The 27,908-nt window shown below is 40.9% G+C and overlaps 1 protein-coding gene across 1 annotated transcript in view; it reads right to left on the bottom strand.

Moving 5' to 3' along the window:
* Positions 1 to 27,908, bottom strand: part of LOC124258637 (protein piccolo-like) — a 78,002-nt gene that overhangs the window by 14,166 nt on the left and 35,928 nt on the right. The window contains 4 exon segments of the mRNA XM_046692708.1: positions 2,147 to 4,617; positions 7,880 to 7,909; positions 10,079 to 10,340; positions 13,288 to 13,428. Coding sequence (XP_046548664.1) covers positions 2,147 to 4,617; positions 7,880 to 7,909; positions 10,079 to 10,340; positions 13,288 to 13,428 — 2,904 coding nt within the window.

A 27,908-nucleotide genomic window follows, 5' to 3' on the forward strand; every position in this document is an offset into this window, starting at 1 on the left:
GATAAATGATTCGCGTTCGTGTTGCCAACACAGACGTCAGTCGGACTGGAGTTCAAAGCGTTTGGCTATGTGCTAATTGTCTTGTTCATATTGGGCCGATGGGCGTGACCAACACAGTATAGTCCATAGATCAAGAAGTGGTGACGTCGGATGGGAATAACACCTATGGTTACAGAAAATCAATGCAAAATGTGTGGAGACACATGGCAACTACACTTGTGGATTACACTGTGATTTGACGCGACAGGTACATCCATATATTGGAAATAACTCAAAATAAGACTTTCTTAGAAAAGCATGATTATCTAAGTTTAATCCTCTGAATCAAGATCCGTCATTTTCTGTGACGTCACTGCTCGAATGGCGGAACGCGCAACGTCATAATTACCTGGTTTCAAGACAAAGGGATAATAATAATATCAACTGACGCTGTACTTCGCAACAGGCTCGTCATGGCCGATCCATTAAACAGATATTTTGAGTCACCGTCCACGAAGATCGTCTTACCGTATACAAGTGTATGCTCCGTTTAGAAACCATATTGATTAACAAAGACAGGAACCTAGATGGAGAGGCAAATGGCATTTGCGATGAGTGATGTATGTTCTCCACGGGAAAATATGACAGCATACCACATCAAGATGGAGGATATTGATGAACGTACTTCAAGACGGTTGATAACTTTGCCTCTGTAGCATCTTTGCGATCAATAGAAGCAAACTATTTGCTGTTTATTCTATAATCAGATATGAGATTATACCATGATACTAAATATACATTTAAACTACATATTTTGAGACACCAGAGAACAATAAACAGGTGCGCTGCAGGGATTATAAGATCATCGTGGATGAAGAAATAGGTCGTGGTGAATATCTTCAAAGAACGTCATCAAATGCAAATAATGTTTTGCACATCTAATTAACAGGGATGTCAAAGAGGTTCACGAAATAAACATTGTTACAAACGAAAATAAAACGCTTCAAGAGTTGGAAGTGGTTTAACAGTAATGCAATTTGCCTTCCCTAAGATCCAGGTTATCGTTGAGGAGGCTGGATCGTTGGATTTTAGAAACCGTCTTATCTCTAATTCAAAATCAATAATAGAGTCCCTAAAACCAGAAAAGACAGACCCAGCGGGTAAGAAAAACTACACAACAATCTAATTGTAGAAAGGAAAGAGTCACCTTATAACCAAGGGCCACCATCGGAGGACGAACATCTATTTCATGAAACGCGATAAATAATCCAATGGATCTTTTGATTACATTTTGTGCTGGTTCCAAAACAAATCGATATTAATTTGATTTCAAGGTTTATTTGATGTGACCTCCTTCTGTCGTTCGCAATCGAATCTATCCTATGTCTGCTATGGAGAGTTTGTCGCCAACGCGGTCATTTGGCTATCACAGAATCGTCCTCAGATGAAAGATGGTACATTACTGTCAACTCAGTAGCTATTAACGCGTATATTGCCTTGAACAGAATTGCTAAGCGAAAACCAGAAACGAAACGTCAGCATTTATCTAGCATCTTCATACGTTCATTCGAATATTTTTTAAAATACATTTATCCTGAAAATATATTCTGTATTTGCATCCGAATGCACGTTGGTAAAATTATGATGTAGTTCCATCCTTTTTATATCCCTTCGCAAACGCGATGATGATCGTATGTTCTAAGGATGAACAATCAGATGACATGTATGGTGATTAGAAGTCATGATAACTTATACTCTTCTTGATTCCATGACATTGTGTCCATGCAGTAAAATAAGTTAAAAACATTATTAATTTTGATATGGATTTTCATGCATATACTTATCAATTTACGAAGACACTCTTAAAATAATTTACAATAAAAATCCTGTTTGAAACATATCATAACTGTTTCGGTTTCATAGGAAGAGTGTCTTGTGTGAGCCAAACAGGGAAGTTAGTTTTGAAAATATTATTCTTGTAAATCCAACTATAGATTCTACGCTTTCTACACATATTCATTATTATCACTGATCTAAACTTGGACGACACTTTCGTAATTATATCAGTTATGTCCTCATTCCAAATAAAACAAAAGGAAATAAACATAAGGATAAGCACACTGACCGCAGAACTACTGTGTGGAGAAGAGGTGAGGTCACTCTTTACCTCCTCAAAATATTTTAGCTTATCACGAATACTTGGGCGAGGTTCCTCCACCTCTGCCACTACTTCCGGCACACGTGGCTCTTGTGGAGAAACTTCCCGTGGAGCCTGAAGTGGAGCTGCACATGCGCCTTCTGTTACTTCCGGTACTTCCAGTGGATCAGGTATATTCTGGTTGCACAAATCGCTTAAACTACTTCCATAGGAAATCGTCCTTGTTGGTTTTTGCCCAGCCAGTTCTTCGTCTAGGTCAGTGCCCGTGGAGGAGGGGGAATGGGGTTTGGGAGGGGAGGAGTCCGAATCAGGGGGAGTTACTGGGGAGGGGAATGTGTACAGTTCGTGATCGGGAGAGGACGAGGGGGACACAGAAGTGCTCTCCGAGAACTCGCGTTTTATTGAGGTTTTCTGTTCCGGTGTGGGTGGGGAATCAAGCACCTTATATTGAGGTGAGACGGATTGTTCCTCTGACTCTATGTGTTGAATAAGGAGGGGATTAGGTTTGGCCTTAAGATCCTTTGCCTTTCTTTTTTCAGTAGAGTCTTGTCGAGGGAGCGTTCTGCCATTTGATGTGCTTGTGCTTTTTAGCGATTCCTGAGAACTGGATACACTTTTATCAACCAGGGCCAGATTACTGGCAGTTGGTGGTAGTATCAATGGTTTTTGTGGTGGCACTGGCTTCCCAGCAGATGGTTTTTGAGATGCCATGATCTCTGGAGTAGGATCTGGAAGCTTTCTCCTTGGCTTCGGTGGTGGTATCGGTTTCACATTTGCTGCTCCTGTTTTGAGCATATTTTGCAGATCCTCGCTTATTTTCCTAATTTCACTTGTGGTACTGTTTTCAACTTGTGGTCGTGAAGAACTGACTGTTTTAACCTGACCAATTTCACTCCCTATTCCAGGCTTGGAATATGTAATGGTTGTCCTTGAAGCAGGCACTGGCTGGGCAAGACTTGTGCAATCCATTACAGGGAAATCCTCTTTAGAAGGACATGTCTCTCCTCCGTCCCCATCATCATAGTTTCCATTGCCATTCTCGTCTTGGTGGTTCGCAGCAATCACTGGCTGTCCATTCCCGTCAATGATGCTAATATTCTCCATGATGGTATATCTCTTTAAACCCGTGTAAGTAAAATCCTCTTCTTCCTCATCCACAGGAAGTACTACCGCGGCAGCACCAATACCACAAACCAGCTCCTCAGCTTCTTCGTCAGCCTCATCCAGTTCTTCTTCCCTGGACCTCTGTCGCTCTAATTCCTCCATCTGTTTGGCTAACATGTCTTCTTGTTCGGCCTCTTCTACTGACGGAGACACGTCCAGGATTGGAGAGAGGTCTATGACAGGGGACCAATCCGTAGTAGGAGGCCTCGCCTTCTGTCTTTTACTTCCCTGATAATCAATAGCCTTCGTAGAAGGATCTGCCAATTCTACCTCTTCCTCTGGGGTTGTTGCATTGTCGTAATAGCCCGGGGAGACCGGTGAGGTTGGCGATTCAGCACTATCCATGGATTCTGGGGAGACCTGTTCCGAGTCATAGCTGGATGTGTTGACGCGTAAATTGGTAGGAGACACGCTCATTGATGTGAGACTCGCTGTGCTGCTGGCGATTGTTGCAGCGTAGGTAGCTAGGTCCATCACAGGAGCACTGTCACTCAAGCTATCTGTATCCTCGAAATGACGTACCTGAGGGGCGGAAGCACTGGGTTTCTTTTCTCTCGGTGACATATCAAAGGTTAAAGGTTCTCCTAACGTAGTGACCAATGAATTTTTTATCTCTTCTGGTGACAACGGTGAGGGCTTCTGTGCTAGCAATACCGTGTGCTGGGGTGGGTCCATATTAACACCCTGTCCGTCTGCATATAGATCGTCTAAAGACAGTTGTCTGGAGGGGGGTGAGATATCATTGTAGGTGAAATGATGTCTCTTGTCCTTCGGGGAAACAGGTGACCCTCTTCTTTTACCAGGATAGGAATCCTTCCTTCTGGGTGAAAATGGCGGGCTTTCCAAACCTTCTCTCCAACTAGGACTTCTGGGTGGAGTTGGGCTACTTAAGTTCTTTTCATTCGGATCTCCTACCATCAAACCTTGTAGAGGTGGGGGGTGATCTCGGTCGGGGATTTCCGGAATCGCTTGCATGCCCAAATCAAATGCTGCATCTGTGTCATCACTGCGCATGCTCCCGACCTCTTCCGAGTCTTGATTAGTGCCCAGTTCTGATTGATCACCGTCACCTTCGTCATCTGATGACGTCAGGCTGTGGGAACGAGACAGATTAAGTGATTTGGGCCTGTGTTTCCGGCGAGGCTTCGGCCCCCTGTCGCCATTACTTACGGTGCTCATTGATGTGCTCATGGAGGAAAAGTCATCCCCGGCGTCGTCGGTGCTTGTGCCTTCAGTGCGGGGCTTCTCTGAAATGTCCTCCATCTCATAATCTGAATACTCATCGGAGTCGCTCTTCGTCATAACCCCACCAGTACCTGAAACAGCCGAACGAACACGAGTCAAAATGCCAACACTTGTGCAATAACCACTCTGCGAATTACTATAACAGTGATCACAACATACAGTCTGTAAAAAACTCACAAATCCCAAAGGATATACGTTTCATTTTTTTTAAAAGCGTGTCACCAAAGCAACATTTAATTGAAATTGTGTTGATAAAAAGATATTACATTTTGGCTTCACTTTTACTGAAAGTATGATCCAGTTATGTAACCAACACCTACTGATTTGCTTAGCTGATGTAAATGTATTCATACTAGAGATATGAAACACCAACGCCTATGACAACGGCACGGTGAGCTTCATAAGGTAAACCACTCACGTTGATAAATATATAGAACTATTACAGCACAACGAATATTAACCTTACATCATTTGTAACAGCTACACACAAACAGGTGCAAATTAGATATCTGTTATTGATCATAACACTATCATGTGTTACATCTTAAATGAATAATCACTTACATGTTTTCATTAGACGCCTTTCATTTCTTAAAAACAGTATAATACAATAACTGACCACAGAACAACAGAGCGCCAAGCCATGTGCAGAAAACAGGACCAACTGTTTGTGTATTCGTTGAGTTAACTACACCAACAGCGTTTCTCATTCAAAACCTTTGGGGACCATCTCAAAGCTTCAATTGATTATTTCATCTTAAGACGTATAAAGCTGAATGTGTAGGCGCTAGGAGCAATCAACGAAGTGGTAGTTTTTATACGGGGTAAAGAAGATGCCAGACTGAGAGATGAAGCTTGGGTCGGCTAAGGGGCGTTTGACAAGGACATGCCCTCCTGGGTGCTATTAATTTGATTGCTCGACTGTTTTGGGGTTGGTTGTCTAAAGGGAAAATAGCGAAACTATTTAGCAAACTTTGAAAATCTCTAAAGCATCACTCGATACCATTGAACCATTGCCTAAAACAAAGCAATTAATATTTGATGGATTATGATAGAAATATGTTTGTTTTGATGGATTTTGTTCTGCTGTGGGAATAGCGTTAAGGCACTATATGTAAAACAAATACACTGATAACAAAGTTCACACTGGATAAAATAAACAATTATTTCATAGAAGCAAAACAGAATATATTGAAGTGATATGAATATATTTTCAGCTGAGAGTATGAATTTCGAAACGTCACTATCATAAAAAGCAACAGAACATTTGCTATTGGTTGAACAAGCTTTTAGTTTACGTACCTTAAAATGAATATTTTGAAATGGAAGCGATGATAAATGAAAATCCTTTATTAATGGTTTATATATCTTTATGATTTTAGAAACGGTGATAAGAAAATACGAAAATCGGTAGTCCTTTCGGAAGTCATATGTTATCAGTTTCAATATGATATATCTAATCCGTCAAGTCATTAATTAACATCGTAGAGCCATTAAACCATTCCCTGCGGGCATCTTAATTAAATAGATACAGTTAACGCCGATATCAAATGAAGACGATGCCAGTAATCTTGACAAATGGATGTATTTACAGACAGAGAAGATGATTTCGCAAGATGGTTGGTAGACATCTTGATCACAACTGCATCTGTTACCTCGGTTTACCATGCAACATAGTATACCAACCAACGGTTTGAATAGTGATATAAAACAACTCAAAACATACAGTGTGCTAGACAATCGTACATGCGTGTCGGCTACGAACAACGGTGTTTGATAAATAGGAAACTACCTAGAACGGAGGATATTGGGTATGATATTTTAGCATCTTCTATTGCTGTATCCTAATGTTAATATGAAAAAATGCAATGGAGGAGGCGTCGATGTAATGGGAAAAAACTTTCAGTCACATTTCCGCCACCATTTAAGTAGATGCAGTACAGAAATATTCGAGGGTTCAAATGATTCTTGTTCGTTACAAAGAGATTCGTTTTGGCAGCCGTGGGGTTTGAACATTTTGTATTAGGAAACTTGGCACTCACGAGAGGCCACTGTGTAAATTCGAGAGCAGGATACTTCGTATTGTCTATCAGAACGTTTATCTTTTACACTTGCAACTGCAGATGAACTCAAGCTGTTTTGATAGAAAATGAAACTTTCCCAAATAATCCCAGTCGGTGGGGGCACACACACACACACGCACGCACGCACGCACGCACGCACGCACCCACACACCCAAACACACGTGAACTTATGGCATTACCTTGTATTTTATCAGAATCGGTTTGGCCTTTTTAATAGTGTAATATTTATATTTTACTTCTATGATATCAATTGAGACGTACTCAACTGTGGCTTCAGTACATAATTACCTGTTCGTACAATGTACTACTCAACGTTTGCTAGGGATATTGTGAGTGTCAAGATGGAGGTAAACATGACTGGCTGTGATAGGGTGTGATTTGGCATGAAACTGACGCATGTTTTCATAACAAACATTATTAAAAATGGGAGCGAGCTTATGAGCGGTTTAAGAAGTAAATATATGTACATTTATTATTGTCTCCTGACTTCCGTCATCCCGGTATTTGTTATGGAGTTAACACACACTAGGTCGTCGGTTTGGGAGACCAGAGTGCCTTGCGTGTAACAAAGATTAACTTCTTCACCTTCAGTATCAATACACCAACTGTATCGACCTGTTGAAACTATACTGACTTGCAAAAGAAATATGCACCCATTCTTGATGGTGGCGTAAATGAAACCAAAAAAACCAACAACAAATGGTTGTTCTCTGTGATAGATTTAAAACGGGTACTATAATTGTGTTTGGACCTTAGATTTGCAGAGCTTTGATGACAGTTTTCGGCCTTGTAACGTTTGCAAGGTTCCGGTCAGTTCTAATTTGCAAGTGTATGTTTTGTTTTGAGCGGCAGTTTATGCAATACTTATTGCGTTATTGCCGAAATGTTCTTTCCCATATTTACTTTTGTTTATTATTGTTTGAAAGTAAATTACATATGCGTCAGTTGCCCAAATCACTGTCATGTTTATCCCACATCTTGACCATGTAATCCTGCTATACGGCTGACTGGTACATCATCGCATTAAAGAATCAGTGCAAGTAATCATTACGCATTTAAACAAACATTTATCGTCATGTGACTCCAAGTTTTCAACCAATCAAATTATTAAAAAAACTACAGCCAGCCAATCAGATACGAAGGGTATAAACCAAGTCCCATAACGCCATGCAAACAAAGCGTATGAACAGCACAGAGCGTAGGAAGAAGCAACGGACAATAAAAAACAGTCTAGATAGAAAATATTCACCGCATGGCCCCATTACAGTTAATAGGACGCCTAGGAGGCAAAGAGAAAGCAGAAAATGATATCAACCAATAGTATGGAGTATGGTAAATGTATGTAAAGATCCGTTAAAGGGAAGTAATGATCCGTCGAACGACCTTCGTGACCAATCGCCACGTTCCGTAAACATCATTCGGTGTGTCATGGAAATCAGGGACTGGTCACGAGTGGCGATATGGCATTAGAATGATATGCGTGAGATAGCCTTTAGCTTTAACTAGAAGAGCATGCTTAAAACACCGTGTGTTGAATGGAAGACCGTTACAATATTTATAGCACAAATATGTTAATATACATCATTCGCAGTATTATGGCTAAAATATTGTATTAGGCTAAAATGTTACTTTCATAGCTTATTCAGAACTATACAAAAATGTCCTAAACGAAAAGCTACGAATAATAACGATAAGTTTACTATTTGAATTTGTTTATTTATGTAACACGTATCTGAATATTCCAAAATTGAAACGAGGCATGGATTTGCACAAAATGTTACTTCTTTCCCATTGCAAAATATAAATAGTCTGATATAAGATCAAATGAAATGAAAATAGGCTACACATTTGACACAGACCTTGTCAAATGACACAGTTTAGTGAAACTTGAAGAAACTTGAAAACTTGAAAGTTTATAATTGCCAATGAACTGGAGATTCCCATTAAATCTATCCCAAATCCTATAAATCATTTGTAAAGTGTATTTAAACACACACACTTAGACTAAACTGGAGTTATTTTATACGTGCAGGTAAACCCCGGCAATAACACGCTTTTAGCCTTCTTGAGGGACCCACAATTGATTATACTGTGTCGCTGACTGGCGGTAAGATTCTATCGATTGTCGAAAAGGAAACCCAAATTAAAACAGCCCCGAGGTTCTTCCTTAATTGTCCCATATGGGTCTCAACAGGGGATTGGTAAACGCGTCACGAAACAGGTCACGTGACTTGGAAGTTTGGTCAAAATGATATAAATAGGTTTTGAATGAGAAAATTCACTGCATGTCTTGTAGCATTCCTGAAGCTCGCGAAACGCACGGCAACATTTTCAGAAGAAAACTCAGAGACGCTTTTGCTTAACTCCACCCCTTCAGCCGACTCCATCCCAATATTTCAGGCTATTTTGACCGATTAACGTTGACCTACGTCTCTTTGACGTGGACGAGGAAAGGGGAATGTAACGTCTATTTGATAAAAATAAAACGTTGTCTCAGTAATGCAAATGGAATGTCAAAAGTCTTAGAGGTTTATCGCTTGCTGAAACCCATGAGTATTATGCCGATTCTCTTTGGGAACAATTCCAAACTTGTCATGACCCAGTCCTCTGTTACCAGATACACAAGCTTCTGTTATATTAGGATAGTTCATCTCTTATGGTATTACAGATTTGCTTCTCTAACACGAACAAATAGGGTGGTCCTTTGAATGCTTTTGTAGAATATTTCCCATGGTTTCGATGCTAAGACAAGGGTTTCTAGTACACTGTAACGTCTCTGAATTTCCCTAGGTTTTGCCGATGTCAGCGAATGTAGATATGCCTTCTATATTAGCATAGTTAAACTCGTATCCAGGATCAGAATCAATACACCAGCACGTTCTAACCATCACTGTGGTCGATCAATTTGTCATTTTGATTGACATTCAGTGTGATAATTCAATTTTTCCACAGACTTCATTAAAAACTACAATCATTAGGAGCCAAAAAACTGAGGTTATAAAGATTTCATGTAATGGGAAAATATGCCTTGTAATTTCGACGGTGAATGTTTGACGTTCCCGCTGTTGGTAAATTTAAACTTGAAAAGGATTTCACCAGGACATGTCAATAATTTCTTTTTTTGTGAAAAGAAATGGCTATTCTGCCTAAGGGCGATAATTCAGTGTGTATGGGTGATTACACGGGGAAATGCCGAATACCAACCTTTATTGGGAGAATCAAATATACCCGTGAAAGTGGCTTCATTACACCTTGGGCACTGAGTTGGAATAGATTTAACATTTACATTATCGATCAAAGTAAATATCAAAGGCCTTTGTTAGTGAAAAATGCTTTCCGCAGAAAAAAGATCCATTGATTGTTGACACGAAGAAGCGTTGTAAGAGCTATGACTGGTTCTATTACAAACTGATGAATCGCTGAACATGCGCCACATACAACCACTAACCTTTCAGTCTTGAAGGCTTAGCCGGTATAATCTCAAAGGAACTGACTGAAGAGTCCTTCAGACTGAGAGAGTCTGCCGAGCTGTCCATCCGGGAACCAGACATACGACTATGCTGACTGTGAAGAGACTGATCCATTGCCCGAGCCCCGTCCATGAAACTTGGTGAAGGACCTTGGGAGATCCGATGAGCTTCCGGGTATCCAAGCGGAAGTGCTGCAGCGCCCTCTACTTCCGGTACCTCGTATCCCTGTAGGTCCACGCCCTAGAACAAGCATTAATGGCCGTGTTATTGTTGAGGGAGATTTGCCGTAATGAACGCAAGAATATGGGCGTGGTTCCGTTGTTATTGTAAGGAAACCGCTGGATTTGAATGGTACTTCTTGGATTTCAATGTTTATGGGTTGATGGGAGAATGTGATAGTTGGGCCTGGCGATATATCATAAAAGCTTTCAAATTGTTTATTGTATCAAGGACATTCTGATAATGCTAAGATGCCAATGGCCTCTGACAGTGTCATTGTTCAATCTGAAAAAGATTAAGAAGATGACGAGGCTGTACCCTTAGCATTGATAACACGATGTCTCCCAAGGGGATTATGAAGTAGAATTGCCCAGTGCATAAGTATATGTATTGGCTGCAGTTAAATAGCTGTACTTTGCTTCTGCGGCGTTTTACAAAATTCTAGTACAAACCATTAACAACATCTACAGGTAGCAACTAGTCCTAACATGGTGCTCTGATAACAGGACCAACATCAAGTGTAAAGAGGCAATGGTTCGTATCACATAATGAAAACTCCGTTTACGTTGAACAACACAACCTAATGCTGTTGTTGCGTTTGAAACATTATTCAAATTTTTAAGTTTACTTGAAACGACACAAGTAACAGTCTGGCTAGGAACAGCCTTATGCTGAGTTTTACAAAGTTATTCAAATATCTTTTACTTTAAACAACTGTCAAAATAAAAAAAAGAGTAAAACCAAATACAGAAAATATAAATACAGTGGTAAAATAAATAACTGTTCAACACCTTGGCCACAACAGCACCCGTTATACTAGATGAATGCAATTGTGTTTATACACCCTTTCTATCCATCCATTAAGATCAAGGCGGTTCTAAGTTCAGATTGGTTGTGTTGTTATTTAAAGCAGCACTCAGCAATATTCCAGCTACATGGCGGCGGTCTATAAATAATCGAGCCTGGACCAGCCAATCGAGTGATCAACAGCATGAGCCTCGATCTACCCAATTGAACATGTGTCAACCAAGTCAGAGAAACTGACCACCGATCCTGTTAGCCGCTTCTTACGTCAAGAATGCTGAAGACCAATTCTAACCCGGATCTTCACGGGTTCCTAAGTCAGATTATGACATACTTTCGAACTTAACTTGCTATTTTCGTATTGTTTTCGAGTATTGCACCGGGAATCTAAATGGTGTATAACGCACAGATATCGAATGTGAACTTACACACCCTTTGACTTAACTTGTTATTTTCGTATTGTTTTTGAGCATTGTAGTGTGAATCTAAACACATACATAAATACAGCGCATCATGCAACTAGTTTAAAGATGAAAATCAAAGCTGTACAACTTCCATACTGGTGTTCTTTGTCAGCATCTTTGCTTTTCATCAGCACCGCAAAATAATGTGAATGCTGTTCTATACAAATGTTTGAACTCTATATTATAATCTTCCCAAATACTGGATCTGGCTAAGGGCAAGGTCATGGGACGAATTCAAATCACTCCGACAATGGGTAACACACAATAACAGTCCAAGGTACAAGGATTGCAAGGTTTCAGCATCTGCACAGAACACTTTTACATTGTCCACTTGGAAGAGAGGTTAGAAATACCGCCCCGTGGGCGTGGCAATGGGACACAACGTGGGCCGATTAGCACCACAGTACTGGGGGTTAAGCACATGGTCAGCTGGGAAGAATGGGGTCATGTTCAAACGCTACTTGCCATCCTGTGTGAAGGCGAGAGATACATGGGAGAAAGCAGAGCCTGGTATAAAATAGCTCGTTCAGCCTCAGCGTACGTAGACATGAAATCCTGAAAATTGTGATCGTGAAAGACGCATGTGCAAGCTTGATATTACCACATTATATGTGTTACGAAAGAGTAAAAAGTAAAAGAATTGAAACGACAGTCAAATGACATGCTGTATGAAAGATAACAACATAAAACTTATAAAGCAAGACAATCAGCATTCTATAGAAACCAGTAGACAAATAATATCCTAAATATTCCGAAATGTTAAGAAATTAAAGTAAAAGTAAAGAAGTAGAAAGGTACGCGGCCGAGGTGTACATGAAAGAAATACCTCACTACGTTATACATATACTGACGAACAAAAGAAAGTATACACTCATGTTTGATGGTTGCTAATATACAACGAAGGTTATTTGATCGTAATGCGTTTATACGGGTGTCATGATTGTGGTTTGGGCATTAGCTTGGCACTGTGTTTGGCGACTGCTCTTAGCATAGTAATGTTTTGATAATGTTTGGAATTGTCTGGTAACATTTTTTTCAAGTGTATACTTTCTTCATGTGTGTTTGCGTTGTGTCAAAGACTAGTAACTCTGGGGTGCTTATCCCAGTATGAGCGACTACTGCCTGTAATAAATCCTCGATAATCTCCAGGGTATACGTTCCGATAAATCTCCACTATATAGTACTTTGGATGTATCTACGGCTTGACCCGATAATTGTATTACCTCCCTTTGCTGGCTTTTTAACCAATCAGGTGTCTACGCTGGGAAGCTGAGCTTACCAATCACAAGGCTTTTGTCATAAGTCACTTTCGCTTCTTTTATCTAACAGATTTAACTTGGCAACACAATTGTAGCAGAGGTACCCTGGAAGAGGTAGAAGGAGTTCTTGCGTATATTTTTTAAGGTTTCAGACCTGTGAATTTGTCTGTATGATTTTTTCCCTACATCTGAGTCACACAGTGTGCAACCCTTCGCGGCTGCGGCCGCCATCTTTGTGGACACTCGCAAGCTCGGTTTGTAACGGCTTATCTGATTGGCATCTGTGAAAAGGCGGAGCCATCGAAGCGAGGTAACACTATTGTCGGGCCGAGCCTTAGATGCATCCAGGGTACTAGTAAAGATTTATCGGAACGTATACCCTGGAGATAATCGAGGATGGCTGCAATACTGACTATAGTTTGTAATTAGTTTGCAAGGTACCTCTTCGCGGGGATCCAGTTGTCCCTCCAACTCTCGTTCTAGGGGTAGTTCCGCTTCCGGGTGGTAACCATGGTACCACAGACCCGTGCTCATTATCAGTCGTCGTCGCTTTTCACAGACAAAACACACCCATTCCTGAGCCTGTGAACAAATTGATCAGTCGTTAACCATGTTATTGATCAGTCGTTAACCATGTTATTGATGAATTACACTCAAGCATAATAACGCGGAATAAACTCAACCATGACCTCAGTAGAACCTTTTGAATACCATTCTTGTGATGGAGTCAATATATTGACGTCAAGGTTCACGGATATAATGAACGAATCTCTTTCGGCGGCTCTTCACAGAAACACATTTGGCTTATTATGAATGATCTCATATTGCATTGCCAATGCATGGACTTGACCTAGGATTGGAGAGTCTATTCTAATGCATTGTCCACAGCTTCAACAAACACATGTAACTTTGATGGCTAGGGGATGATTATCTTTGTAGTCCACTAGATGAAGGATTCGATTTCAGACAATAAAACAACACAGGTGCGCTGGAAGGCACTGATAGCACGCACTGATATTTGTAGTCGTAAATTTGTCGATGAATCACGATTTCCCCCCTAGTGAAGAAGGCCGGATCAAACATGAGAAAACCAGCATACCTCATGGACAGACACGGTTTATTGGATGTATTTCGGAAAAGGTTTTAATAAAGAGTAAATATACTGGCTCTGTTATTAATTACTGTTGTGTGGCTATTATTTCAGAAGATCTCCCTTTATAAAAAAAATATACAATGTTTTCTCTCTTTTCAAAACAACACTTCGGTCGACATCATTACGGTGACAACGCCAAAATACCTTGGGGAGTCAATCTGGTTGAACAAGGTCTTTTGAATTATACTGAATAAAGAATTATATTTCATTGATGTTTATGGCGAGCCTTTGAACAGCATTTTCTTCTTTATGGCTTCAACATAATGAAAGTCATGAATATGGCATTGTTCTAATAGCAAAAAACAAGAGTGGGATGTTATTGGTGGTCAGGTCAGCCTGGTCTTGATTTATCACCTTATTTACTGCCCCTTGTGAACTGGGATGATCAGTGGAACAGGGTTAGGTCTTAGCCAATACACGGCAGCCGGAACAAATTGTACATATTGCATACGGGTCCTGGTGGTGCGCGTTAACCGTACCTGCCTCCGAATGTCAGCGTGGGCACGCCAATCCTCCATAGTTTGTTTTGAGTGTAAAATATGATAACAGACTGGTTTGCTGATGTATATTGTTTTCGAGAGCGTTTCTGATTGGTTTCATTGGTCACAGAGGACCAAGGAGGGTCGTCCAATCACAGCCAACGATAAACACGAAGGTAGACAGGAGCCCATTCAATATCCCTGTTGTAGCTCCTGCACTGTTGATAAACACCCGGCATTTCCAATCCACATCCTTTTGATTAACCTGTCATTGTCTACATTTAGTGTTTAGCACGGTGTGGTATTTGCATGTGCATATGAAAACTTACGATCCAGTTTCGACTGGTGTTCGAATACTAAAACGGAAACGCTAACATTTCCGTAATCAAATGGCAAACACATTCTTGTAACATTTGAAAATCTGAAAAAACTGAATCCCGAATGTATAATCTAAATGAGCTATTTATGTAAATCGCCACACACTCGTTTTTTAATATACCTCTCTCACAGTAAACAGGAAAACATCCTCCAAACATCACAAATTAAAAATATTTCAGCTGCAGTCGTTAGTGAATTCGTTTGTTTTAAATCCACTTTAATAAATCATTACTCCCTGCCCACATGATCTGCGCGCGCATGTAGCATCATGTATATGAAAAGAGTGAGTGAGTTTAGTTTTACGCCGCACTCAGCAATATTCCAGCTATAGTGCGGCGGTCTGTAATAATCGAGTCTGGACCAGACAATCCAGTGTTCAACAACATGAGCATCGATGTGTGCAATTGGGAACCGATGTCGTGTGTCAACCAAGTCAGCGAGCCTGACCACCCGATCCCGTTAGTCGCCTCTTACGACAAGCATGGGTTACTGAAGATCAATATTCTAACCCGGACCTTCACGGGTCGTATATGAAAAGATATACATGCACGTGCACTAAACACCCTTTGCATGTTACGCACAGCAAACACTTACTACGCGTATGCACCTACATGTGCACACATGCACGCTCACACAGCACTTGCGTACATTAAACGTAAACGTCAAACATCAATGCACGTCAAAACAGCACCTGCACGTGCATATAACACATACACGTGCTCACAGCACCTATTTCACATGTAGTCACAGCGATCACTCAGCATCTCTCCTCCACAAACTCCCAGGAATCTCTCCATCAGAAACACAATATCCCGTTGCGGTGGCGAGAACTTGTCAACACATGAACACTGTCCATCAGACTAGTGTCAATTGCAGGTCAGCTCATGTACATAGCAGCGCCAGGAGAGGGCTTTAATGAATACGCCAGTACAATGGTAATGTGCATTGTCGTATATATCCGGACAGACCACACCGGAGGATATTAACACTATCGCCTCGTATAACACACCCAGTTAATACTCCACACATGGCGTGGCAATGGACATCAGAAGGAAATTAGCGTGCATGACCATTGGCAAAATTGTTCATCATCGCTAACTTTGACAACTATTAATCAACTGCCCTGCATATAATTTGCAAGGATTCGCAGATATGACATGCTATTCCTATGCTGATTATTTGGTACTGCTCACTTCAACGGTTAATACCTTTTTGAGTTGTGGGTTATTTGGTATGTGTGTATATGTAAATTAGATCAAGGGGACCACTAAATTTAGTTCGTTATAACCGTAGTTTAGTTCGATTAAAACATACAGCAAATGATCGGGATAAAAAGTCAGTTCGTTATATTCACGTGTTCGACATAAACGTATGGTGGGTTGACTGTTTCGAAGGCCTGACTGCCATAACACACCCATGGTATTAACTCCTACCTCTACCCCCAGCTCCATTATACACCCCCATGTCAGACTGTCCTCATTAAATATACATGACTTTATGCATCACGCTTTCGTTGTATCCGTTATCTACAGATCGCTCCGAAGTCGAAATCACTGTAATGAGTTGCGCCCCTTATGCGTGCCAGGCGCCTATGATCGTGGGTTGGATTTCCTGGTAGTTGTCTATTTATTTATATGTTTGTCAGAAGCACATCCGTACACGTGGGTTTCATCAAAGTGACACACATCCATGACCGACATGATTCCACGCTTTCCTCCCACAACAAGCTGGGATTTAACTATAAAACTGTTCAAATCGGCATTAAACCCCACTCACAAACTCATTATTTCTGCATCTTTTTGTTAATAATATCCTCTTCCGCAACAATCATCTCCCGACAGACTGCATCTCGCCTCTTCATATTAACACCCATCTGATCCAGCCATATCTCCCATCCTCATTTCACAATAGCAAGCCTTAGACATCTTCATACAGAGTGGGTGTGTTTCCCCGACCATACATTCAACCTACACCCTGATTAAACTGGTACAACTGGACTACTTTTCAAGGCAGTTTAAAACCCAAAGTCCACAGAAAGGACAAAGAGTTAAAAGGTTTTAAATTGAAGAGTTCATTAATTGTGTGAAATACTACCTGCTCTCGCCGAGCTCTCAGGTGGAAGTTAACGGATTATGTTAACCCCTGCATCAGGCGTCATGGAATAAAACCCTAATGAAAGATAATGTTTTGACGTGGGCTGGGATTTCCAGTTGTTGGACTGACGGTGTTTCTCTGGTTTCAGTCCAACTTCAAGGAATGTAGCAGTACAAACACCTGCTCGGTTGCAATATAATGTTGATACATGGCATAGTCTGTATGATGAACACGTCTGTGCATGTAATTATTATTCTCATTTATATAGAGCTAGATACACTTTTCCCTATCTATAAGAACAACTAGCAGATGGATATTACTTGGATATACAACTTATTATCATCATCATAACCATTATCAACAGTATCACCCCTATCATCATCAAATTAAAGGAAGGTGCTAGAAGGTAAATATAATGGAGAGCACAACCTAGAAACGTACAAGTGCATCGACAACGGCATAGGACCATATTACTCAGTCAGAATAACTCGCCAGGACACCAGCTAAATCTAGGACTAGCGGTCCCAACGAGGGACTGAATTGTTAAGATTGTTCCTTTCTTGTATCAAAATGATTAAGTCAGTCCATCAACCTAGGCGACGAACACCTGAGAACAGGCTGAAAACGTCCACAAACACAGTCTTGCTGTCGCGCTGGAGTTGTCGATCTACTTTTGTCGTTGAGGAGGTTTCATTATGTCCCTACTCCAGACCCTAAGGAACCGACAATTACACACCCTGAAACCCTAGGATGCTACTGCAAAAGTTTTGCCTCGGAAATAATTAATAGCAAACTGTTTTAGAAGTTTGATTGGCATTTTAGAAGATTCTATTTGCTGAACATGGAGACTTTTTCTGGGTTTCATTTTCTTTTTATTGTTTGGTACAACGTTTCAGGGCTTGTTCCGGTCCTGACTGTGACGTCACGGGTAGAGTTAACAGTTACTGTTCTTTAGTTCTACCTGATGATGGGGCCAGAACAAACCCTGAAACGTTGTACCAAACAATAAAAAGAAGATGAAACCCAGAAAAGTCTCTATGTTCAGCAAACTGTTTGTCCGTAGGTTTTATAAAAACAAGATCTTTCATTGGCTGTTCTAAAAATAATGTTTCCATTCTCAAGGGGCGATGTGGTAGTCTAGTGGTTAAAGCGTTCGCTCGCCACACCGAAGATCCGGGTTCGATTCCCCAATGTGTGAAGACCATTTCTGGTGTCCTTCGCCGTGATATTGCTGGAATATTGCTAAAAGTGGCGTAAAACCATACACACTCACACGATTCTCCCTAAAATTGTTCAGCTCAACTTCAGAGAAATACAACATCGACCTCCTGAAACGCTGACCGAACACATTCTGTCACAAACTAAAATCTCTGCCATGGCTTTCATTGGTCGGGTCCTAGTAGCAAACCCGTATTTGGAACCCCTACCAAACAGCCTACTCGGACCATTTACGAGGGCCCAACACTTGCCAATGCTCGGGACTCCTTGTACATCCCAAAGCCCCGCATCGCTGACCTTGTGTTCTTTATGTAGTTAATACAGCAAGCGCTTTGTTCATTCGTGACATAGAATCACAAGAAGCGACTTAACTAAATAACCAATAATACCGTAAAGAGGAATTAATAGTTCACACTACTGCAGGAACGATAGCGTGACGTCACGTGAATAAACCGTTACCATGGTAGCAGCGTTCGTCTCAACAAAGTGAAAACTTTGTAAAGCCGCTTGAGTTTGAGAGTGGCGTGTAAGGGGGGAATTACAGAGGAATGGCGCAATCTAATCAATATGTCCTTCACTTCACAAGTAGTCATCCCAATTGTGAGTTATTAGCCATCAAAGTCGATAGGCTAACGCTTAGTCTCTGAAAATATATAATTTTGGTTGAAGCAAAGGACTTGATTTAAACTGAAAGGAGGCCAAGTCAGACTGGTGATTCTGAACCTGAGGAAGTTTAGACCTAAGTAAATAAGTAAGTAAGTAAGTAAGTAAAACGTTGGTTAACGTGTCACACGGTATACACAACATATAATCACACAGACAGGACAGATATTAAAATATACACCACCCGGCCAGTAGGCCTATGAGACACGAGGTATCAGTGGGTTCATAGAAGTATAGAGTCACCATCAGTTAGTCAAGTGATCCCAATTATAACATATGTTACAGTGTGAATGGTGTTTTGAAGTCTATGTATGGACAGAAAAAAGGAGATATTACTGTATTACAGTAATGGCTGGCTGGAAGGAAAACTAATGCGATACAGGGACTGTGAGACAGAGTACCAAGTCGCCCTATGTCCGCCTGGACTGTTGTTGACCTAAAGGTATGGCAAGTATGGCACGTGCCCAGAGCGCCACCTGAAGGGGGTGCCACTGAGCACTGTCTCTTAAAGGCAGATTAGTTATCCCCACAGACAGTGAAAAAAGAATTGTCTTCAGATGCATGACGTATGTCTCTGATTGCCATGGGCGTGAAGTACCACAACGAATTGTTAAACCATTTATATACATTATTATATAGGGGCTAGATACGCCCCTGCATCTAAAGGAGTGTGTAGGTTATGATATCTCAATACGATTCCTATGAATCGAAAATAGTTGCATATTTTAACGCAGGGTGTGTGTTCCCTCTGAAGATTAAAGTGTCGTGAACCTTTACTTACTTCAGCTTAGGAACACCGTAATATCATTTGTATTTATAATAAACCATTTAACATAAGCTAATGGCCAATGACATAAGTATGTCAATTATGTGTGAAAATTACATAGGCGAAATTTGATTTGAGTTAAAACCAACCGACACATCGTTGTTGTTACCGTTTGGAAAATCTTAATTATTTTGAATCGTGTGTTTTACAAGTAACGATTAATTAAAACGCTGGTCATATTTCCCATAGTAAAAACTACCATGGTGAATCCTCCATGTAAGCATCGTTTACTTCTGGTTCCAAGTCTCAGGCTGCTTATGAAGGCAAGTGAGCATCTTGAGCCCCTGTTTGTTTAACCAAATAATAATTCTTGACCAAATGCCAACGTTATGTCCTGGGTGGCCACGAGCTCCGTTGAATATTCAAACTGGAATGACTTGTTGATGAACGCCATGTTGACGAAGATACATATTCATGTATTATATTACTTAGTCACCCCAAGCACCCCTCTCCTTCTGTCCGTCTGTGTCTGTGTGTCGTGTCTGTGGATTTCAGATTTAGGTCGTATTTATACTCAACATTCTCATCTGTAAACCATTTTGTGTGCCCATCACCCTTATTATTAGTCAAATCTCCAGCGACAATGATAATGATTATTTCCAGCCCACAGCATGTCCTCTGAACTCATGCCGTGATGTGGCCCATAACTATTGATCATGGCGGGCTACACAACGTTGTAACGACCCGACTCAGTGCCTGCCTTCCTCTGTCTGCTCTACTGGGACACCCACGGTACGGGCAAACAGCGCTTCACGTCATAGTGTCATAGGGCCTACCTAGGGTATTTGAACAGGGGTCCAATTTGGGATGTCACCGGTCTACACGTACAGGAGTAACTGTCTGATTGCAAAAAGTAGCCTGGACTTCCTGGATCGCTCCATCTCCACACACACGCACGCGCGCGTACCCACGCACGTATCATATTCTCAAATGCGTACCTTGGGTATTTGAACAGGGAGCTAATTTGGGAGAGACTATCCGACAACAATGAATGGATACACGCACATTATGACCTTACAGAAACGTTAAACATGGGTTGTTTCGGTCGTGTTCTTTTTGTTCATAAAGTGTTTAGTTCACACCTCACCATCTAAAAACAGCAAAACTGACAAAACCCCGAAAGGATATTACAACACTGTAGATCTAGACTGAGGCATATAATAGACTTAACATCTTTCCTGCGGTACACATTGGTGCCGAGATTTACATACCGTTTGTTTGTCTGTTGCTTAGCACCACACTGAAAAACAACCCGGCGACGTGTCAGCTGTCTGTAGCTAATCGAGTATGGACCAGATATTCCAATGATTGACATCATGAGGATCGATCTCCGCTACTGGGATACGATGACAACCATCAACCAAATCAGCGAGCCTGACCAGTCAATGCCGTTCGTCACCTCTTACGACCAACATGGCTTGATGAAGACAAATTCTCAACCTGTCTTCAGGAGGCGTTTATATAGTGAGGGCATGCGTGATGTGACGAGATGGGATATAAGATACACGATACTAACAATGAAGGCCTTTTTCATGAACTCATGAAGTTGCTAAACCTGAAGCTAATGGAAAGCGTCAAATCACGTTCAAATCAAGAGAGCAGTTGGAATCAAATTCTACCTTAATCCTTCTTAGCCATACATTTTTGGAATAGATCTAGTTCATCGTTGGTTTACACTTTTATCGACTCGTGTTCGTATCGAAAGGCACGTGGGTGAGATTGCAAGATGAAGGCGTAAAGCTGCAAGTGACTAGTAAAGTATTGTAGATAATACTAGATATAGTTAAACCACAATGATCAACTTAGATACTACTAACTATACTAGTATCCCAATAACATCACTAATATGTGCAATAACTACAGTAAACAAATAGATTGACATACAAAGGAATGAAACAGACAGCAACAGGGAAAACACGACTCCACTGTCTTCCAGATGAATTACAACGAACACATCATACACACACATGCACGCACGCACGCAAACGCATACAGACACATACCTTTTGCACTTATGTGAGTCAGTGCATTTTCTGTCAGCGTTCGAAATTAACGTCGGCCCTTAGGCCCGAATTTGAAGCCGACTGAAAACCACCCGGACCCACAGCTCTTGTTTTCTGCAGGTCCTTACTGTCGACACTTTTTTCATCATCAATTACTAAGAATATTATATGTCAGAAAATATCGTAACTAGTTTAAACTTTTCAATAAAACTCTTTCACTCAGTTTGTTAGTTGTCACATTTTTGTTTGCTGGGAATTACTTATATTGTAGCTGAAATACAGGGCCTACACATTCTGATCAGGATCCACAATTTTTTATGGTTCTGGGTCCTTAGGGTCTGCAGCTTTTCAGGGTTAAGGCAAACACTGTTTTCTGTACATATGTGTATCTAGGAATGACATGTGTCTATGGATGATCAGCTTCTTTATTGTACAAATGCGACTTATCGGTATCGATACTTATACTGCTTTCCTCATGCGTGAGAACGGTATATGCATCTATACCGAAACGTCGCCATTGTACAATAAACCATAAACATCATCAATAAACACATGTCATTCCTATTGCTTACAACTTCTAGAATGCCTCTCAAACAGATATGTGTATCTACAGATGTATCCTAATGACTTACAAATATACCTGACCTAAGTTAATGACCCTAATGTGTCCTCAGTCGCCAATTATATGCAACAAACGATGTAACTCAGGAGCAGAAAGTACAACCATCTTGATATTAACACAATGCCCTCGAGAAAATTTCAATCTTATCCTGCCAATTTATTTCAGCAAAGGTTTTGTTATCCATTGGCGATTCGCCCCTGTTCCAATTCGAGTGTGCCAAACAAGTTAGCCGAGCCTCGTCCACGAAACATCAAGATGAACGAGCAATCACGGGCAAACTGAATTACGAAACTTTTTATTGGACGAACGGGCTTACGTAATGTAGTTTCCCGACCCTTTTTTAATTCATGACCTTTCGAAAGGGTATGGGCTCTCCTACTCGACTGCCAGCTGAGTGGGGATGATGAAGGATTCATTCAGAGGACCTGGCACTTGTGTTTGCCTTCTCCCTCAGTGTTCAACGGGTGGGACTTGAGTATGGTGTAATTTGGTAAAGGATGTGAATTTGTGCCGGGACGTGAGACTAACGTGTGTCTACTACGTTAGAGGCTTGCACTGTTCCAGCGTCAGGATATCGGCAGGACATCTAAAGCATGATGGATCAAATGCACAATTGTTGCTTGTCAGATTTAATAAAGTTCATCAGAACTTGTTTTCGTCGGTTATGTCCTCAAAAGACAAGCAAACTAATCTGGTTTATTACATATATATCAATATAAGGTTCACACTGAGTCAGTCAATCAAGATTTTATACATCCAAATCACATTTCATCACAAAGAATCTTATCTGTTTCATCCAATTCTTCCACTTCGTACTCAAACAAACCCAAAGTCGATCTTTTTCAATGTTAATTTAAACCTGTTGCTGGGTTACGACGAATTTACTGTGGTATTTCTCGATAAGAAAATTAAGTTTGTGCAAATATGAAAGGAGAAAAAACTCATCCTTGTCGTAACACTTTAGCATCAATAAAGTACAACGAGGCGATTCCGTCTGGTCGACTAGACCTGGCTGATTAAGGTCTATATTATAATATATGTCTCTGTTTCTCCAGGGAGTTCTTGGATAAAGTTCTAATGATACCTAATCTAATATACTTATTGCTGGCCCCCGGATCAGTTGGGCTCAGACGCCCCACCCAGGGGACAACTCCTGTCAGGTGGCGGTCTGTGCGGCTGACACGGCACTACTTAAACTGGCATGTATTGACACCTCCGAGCCGCAAACTGGCTTACTGTTATTATACTTTACGGATTAGTATTTATCGACTGGTATTGTCTATGCGCTTTGTTTGTTGGATATCCTTTGATCAGAAATGTGCAGGAGGGTTGTGTTTGATGCAAGGGTTTAACGTGTCAGGGAAGTACGTTCAAATGCCGGATGGTTGTGATTAAAGTGCGAGTGAGTGAGTGAGTGAGTGAGTGAGAGAGCATGGTGCCGTCAAACCTAGAAACATAATGAGGGCACATCTTTGATTCGAACCCAAACTGACCTCAAAATGAAAGGTTTTCTGTCACACATAAGGGACTTTAATCAATAGTACATAGTTTCATATCGAGCACCCCCACCCCTACCAATGACCCCTCCCCAACTCCGACTTCCTTTCGAGCCCTCCCATCACCGCCACCCCTCCCCCCACATTTATAGACTGTTGTACTCCTCCATAAATTCCACGACCTTTAGTCAAACAATTGCTTGGTTATGGCAAATCTCTCGGGCAATCTATTTTTGCTCAGACTCGAAACAACTTTTCACAGGAGCGTCAGTTCTTGTCATCCTGGACTAATTCTTTAACGCGGACCATTTCCTGCCAACTTGGCATTCTGAAGTGGTGCGAAAAATCATAATGAATAATTCCAGCATACATCGATCATAACGACCCTAACAAAGGAATCAATCAACGGACGCTCTCAGAGGACCTCCTTTATTTTCAAACTGGTTTCCCTGACATATTGGCCCTGCTTTATGAGCCCTTAGATCGCAAGCGTGAACATTGCATTAGCGCAGTTTAGTGTTTATTGAAGTCAAAAACAAATTTGTTCTGAGGCTCAGTCTTCAGCAATAATGTGATCAAAGAGGGGTATGCGCACGCGTTGCGGTAAAGGAAATCTGGTCTGCACTGATAGACCGTTGTCCTTCGGTTCCTGTACTGTATGGACATAGACTACAAGTATATACTTTCCTATGCAAATTCTGAATTTTAATACGAATTCCACACATAACAGAATACATATTATTGCAAAACCAGACGCGTGAATAATGGTCTATGTATTTCCGCTTCATGAGTTATACACAAATCAATAAGATAAAAATATTTATGAATTTCTCATGGAAAAATCGTGACGCATGTTTTGCAATTGCAAACCATTGCCTGCATATCCTATTTTCAATATTTCAAAACACTTACATCTCGTATAGTCGATTTATTCGTAGCTCGAAACAACCGGAGTATCGATGAACGATCAGACCATGTGACCGATAACGGTTAGAGATTCAACAGAACCATCAAAGATCCGTATTCCTCGATTTATCCGGAGTTCGAGACTTACGGAGTGCCTACTTGGGATCAGACTGACATGACAGATTTTGTATGGAGATTTAGTATAATATGTGAAACCCATTTCTGATGTCGTGATAGACATATTATCATTAAAATCGGCGTAGAAATGATTCCCTCACTCACTCTAAACGCTGTATCGGGTTGAAGGAAAACGAGTTGTGAACAGGTTTTGAAAGTAACTTACTGTCGGACATGTTAAGATCCGCTATCTCGAATGTACCTATATCTCGAACATCCAGCGTTTTTTCCTTCCCGGAACCTCGAAACCTGGACTCAGTTTGATCAATACCGGCGAGATATTTTTAGTATGCCAGCGTATTGTTACGTATTACCTATACGCGATCTATCTTTGATCATTATCTCGTATGTTTGTTTGCATAAACTGAAGTTGCAACACGGTCCCGCTAGGTTCGAAATACATGGGGCCATTATGCACGATGCATATATTAAAATCATCTGTAACCAAAACGAAATAGTTCCTGAATGCACATTAAGCTCTGTTACACTTTAAAACCAAAGTGTGTGTTATACGGTACTAGCTATAGGTGTTAATGGTTTTGGCCATACACAGGGCACGATAGCTCACTTATTCATTGTAACACAAACATGTACTCGTTTTGCTATCGATTATTTTCCTCTGCCGATTTGTATTGTGCGATGCGTTGAACTTCCACCGGCCGCCATTGTTGATACAGCCTTCACGTCGCCAGCCCAACGAAACGCCAAATAGTGATGGAGAAAATCCATTGATGTTTCAATTACTTACATCCCAGGGTCAAAACAAACAATAAATTGCTTCGTAATGAAGAACGTTCTCGCATTGTCAGACTGGACAGATCATTTGAATCAAATTATCGATTAAATAATAATGAAAATGTACTCAATGTTAATGACTAGGGGAAACGTGCGCCTAATCGAAATTTTACATTACGAAGGGAATGATTTACATTACTGAATAGAAACGATCAAATATGTCATTGACATCTTTATTCACTCTCTGCAGTATCGAGGAATAATGTTTCATTATAAGATAAGTCTTGGGGGAACCTAGTAACGATAATTACATAATCTATCCGACATTCTGGTCTCGCAATGTGAGACTATAAATAGACTACCAATAACGGCATTTTAAGATCTCTTACTTAACCAGGGATCTAAATTAGTCAAAATAAATTTACATTTTAAATGGAACCTTATTTACAACGCAATGGCTGCATCTGGCTGTGACCTACACACACAAGATAGTAACTACTCAACGCAAATGAACACTGTCAGACAAACTAAGACTTCAAAGGCTGCCAGTCACTTTCACGTACAGCGGTAACCTTACACAGATCCTTGAGGCCAAGCGTCCACACCTATCACCATATTTCAGTCAATCTGTCAATGTGCAGAAATAAACAAGCTTCCAGAACACCCAGTGTTAGGGAATCTGCTTTAATTCAAGCAATGGAAACCCTCCACGAAGTGCCCGTATCGATTTTACAAAGATCGATAGTGAGTGCCCGTAGTGATCATCTGTACTAGCCTTAACCTCTCCTTGCTGTGCTACTGCATACACACTGACGAACACGGCCTGTCCTACACGTGTCCACTGCTAATTCGCCGTGGGATTCGAGATGTTACACACAAGGGACATTGATTAAACTTTCTCGTTCGTGTTTTTCGGTCTTTCAAACGCCAAATTTGCTTGTTGTAAACTATTTGGGCAGTAGCGTGATTGCGTTTGCGTGTCGTAATGTAATAATGGAGTTTTATGTGCTGCGAAGCACTCTCGTTGATTAAAGTGTTTTTTCGAAAAGAGATGGCCGAATTTACATAGCTCGACAACTGTTTGATGCGATTATACCATAAAATTACCTTAAATACCAACGAACCTCTGTTTTGAGCTCATTTGGTGCTATCCTAATCGAGCGTATTCAAGTCAGGGTTAAACCTGCTTATAGTACCGGAAGTACGTTATCTACTGGCATCAAAATACATTCTGCCCATGTGCATCGAGATGAGTCAATATCGTCCGACACGCTCAATTAAGGTATTATCATTAGATCAAGTTGGATACAGGTAACCAGTCTCTGTAACGAGAATATAGAGTCATCACCATGGAAACCAAACCGTGACCCCTCATTTTGATGAGGGGATGAATTATAAAACGGTCAGTCATTAAAATAATTCAGATCAGTACGTCTATTGGTATACTTCTGTTCTATCTATTATTGAATTGTATTGAAAACCATTCGTCCATGCAGATGCCTCGACACAGGAATACTCTTACACGTTTCTGTAACAAGGTCTGTACTGGCCCTATACAATTAAAAGAAAACGCGAACGACCACAGGTGCTTGTCAAATGATGTACGACTGTTGTCGTAACAATAGCGACCTTTATCAAGCTTGAAGCACGCCATTGAAGTAATCATCTGACATTAACCTTAACAACCTCGCGTACGCCCACACTTTACCGTTACATACAACGTGGAACTTGAAGCGTTTGATAAGGCTGTCATTCTGGAAACTATAGAACAGACAAAAATGTGGACTGGTTGGCCACAATGACATGTTTTGTCTTTTATAGCCTGACCCCAAAGAACCGAAGAGGCATTTTCAATGCCTACCCTATTGGACATAGGTATGACTCCGACAACAATGAGTGAGTGAGTGACTCGGTGTCTGGGTTGGTGGGTGATTGTGTGAGTGAATGGGTGGGTGAATCAGTCTAATGACGTTTTAAGCAGTATTACATTTTTAACCAGGTCTGTGGGAAGACACCTACAAACATTAGAGCGAAGATCTTACAAACCATCACTCACAGGTTTCTCGCACCACATTGGTAAGATGAGTGATCCATTATACACCCCCACCCCCCCCCGAAACTTCTACAACCACAACAACATGAACGTGAACGTGAACGCAAACGGAACATGGCAGCTGTGTCGATACCATCCGGAGTACTCATTCACCATGTGATAACGTGACCCTCAACACAGACTCCACATAATTGCCTCATTTCGCTTCACGCACTGAACGCAAACGGCTTTCCTAAATAGATGTTGATTCACGATCTAT

Source organism: Haliotis rubra, unplaced genomic scaffold, assembly GCF_003918875.1.
Source record: "Haliotis rubra isolate DU_JTF1 unplaced genomic scaffold, ASM391887v1 Scf7, whole genome shotgun sequence".
Taxonomy (NCBI): Eukaryota; Metazoa; Mollusca; class Gastropoda; order Lepetellida; family Haliotidae; genus Haliotis; species Haliotis rubra.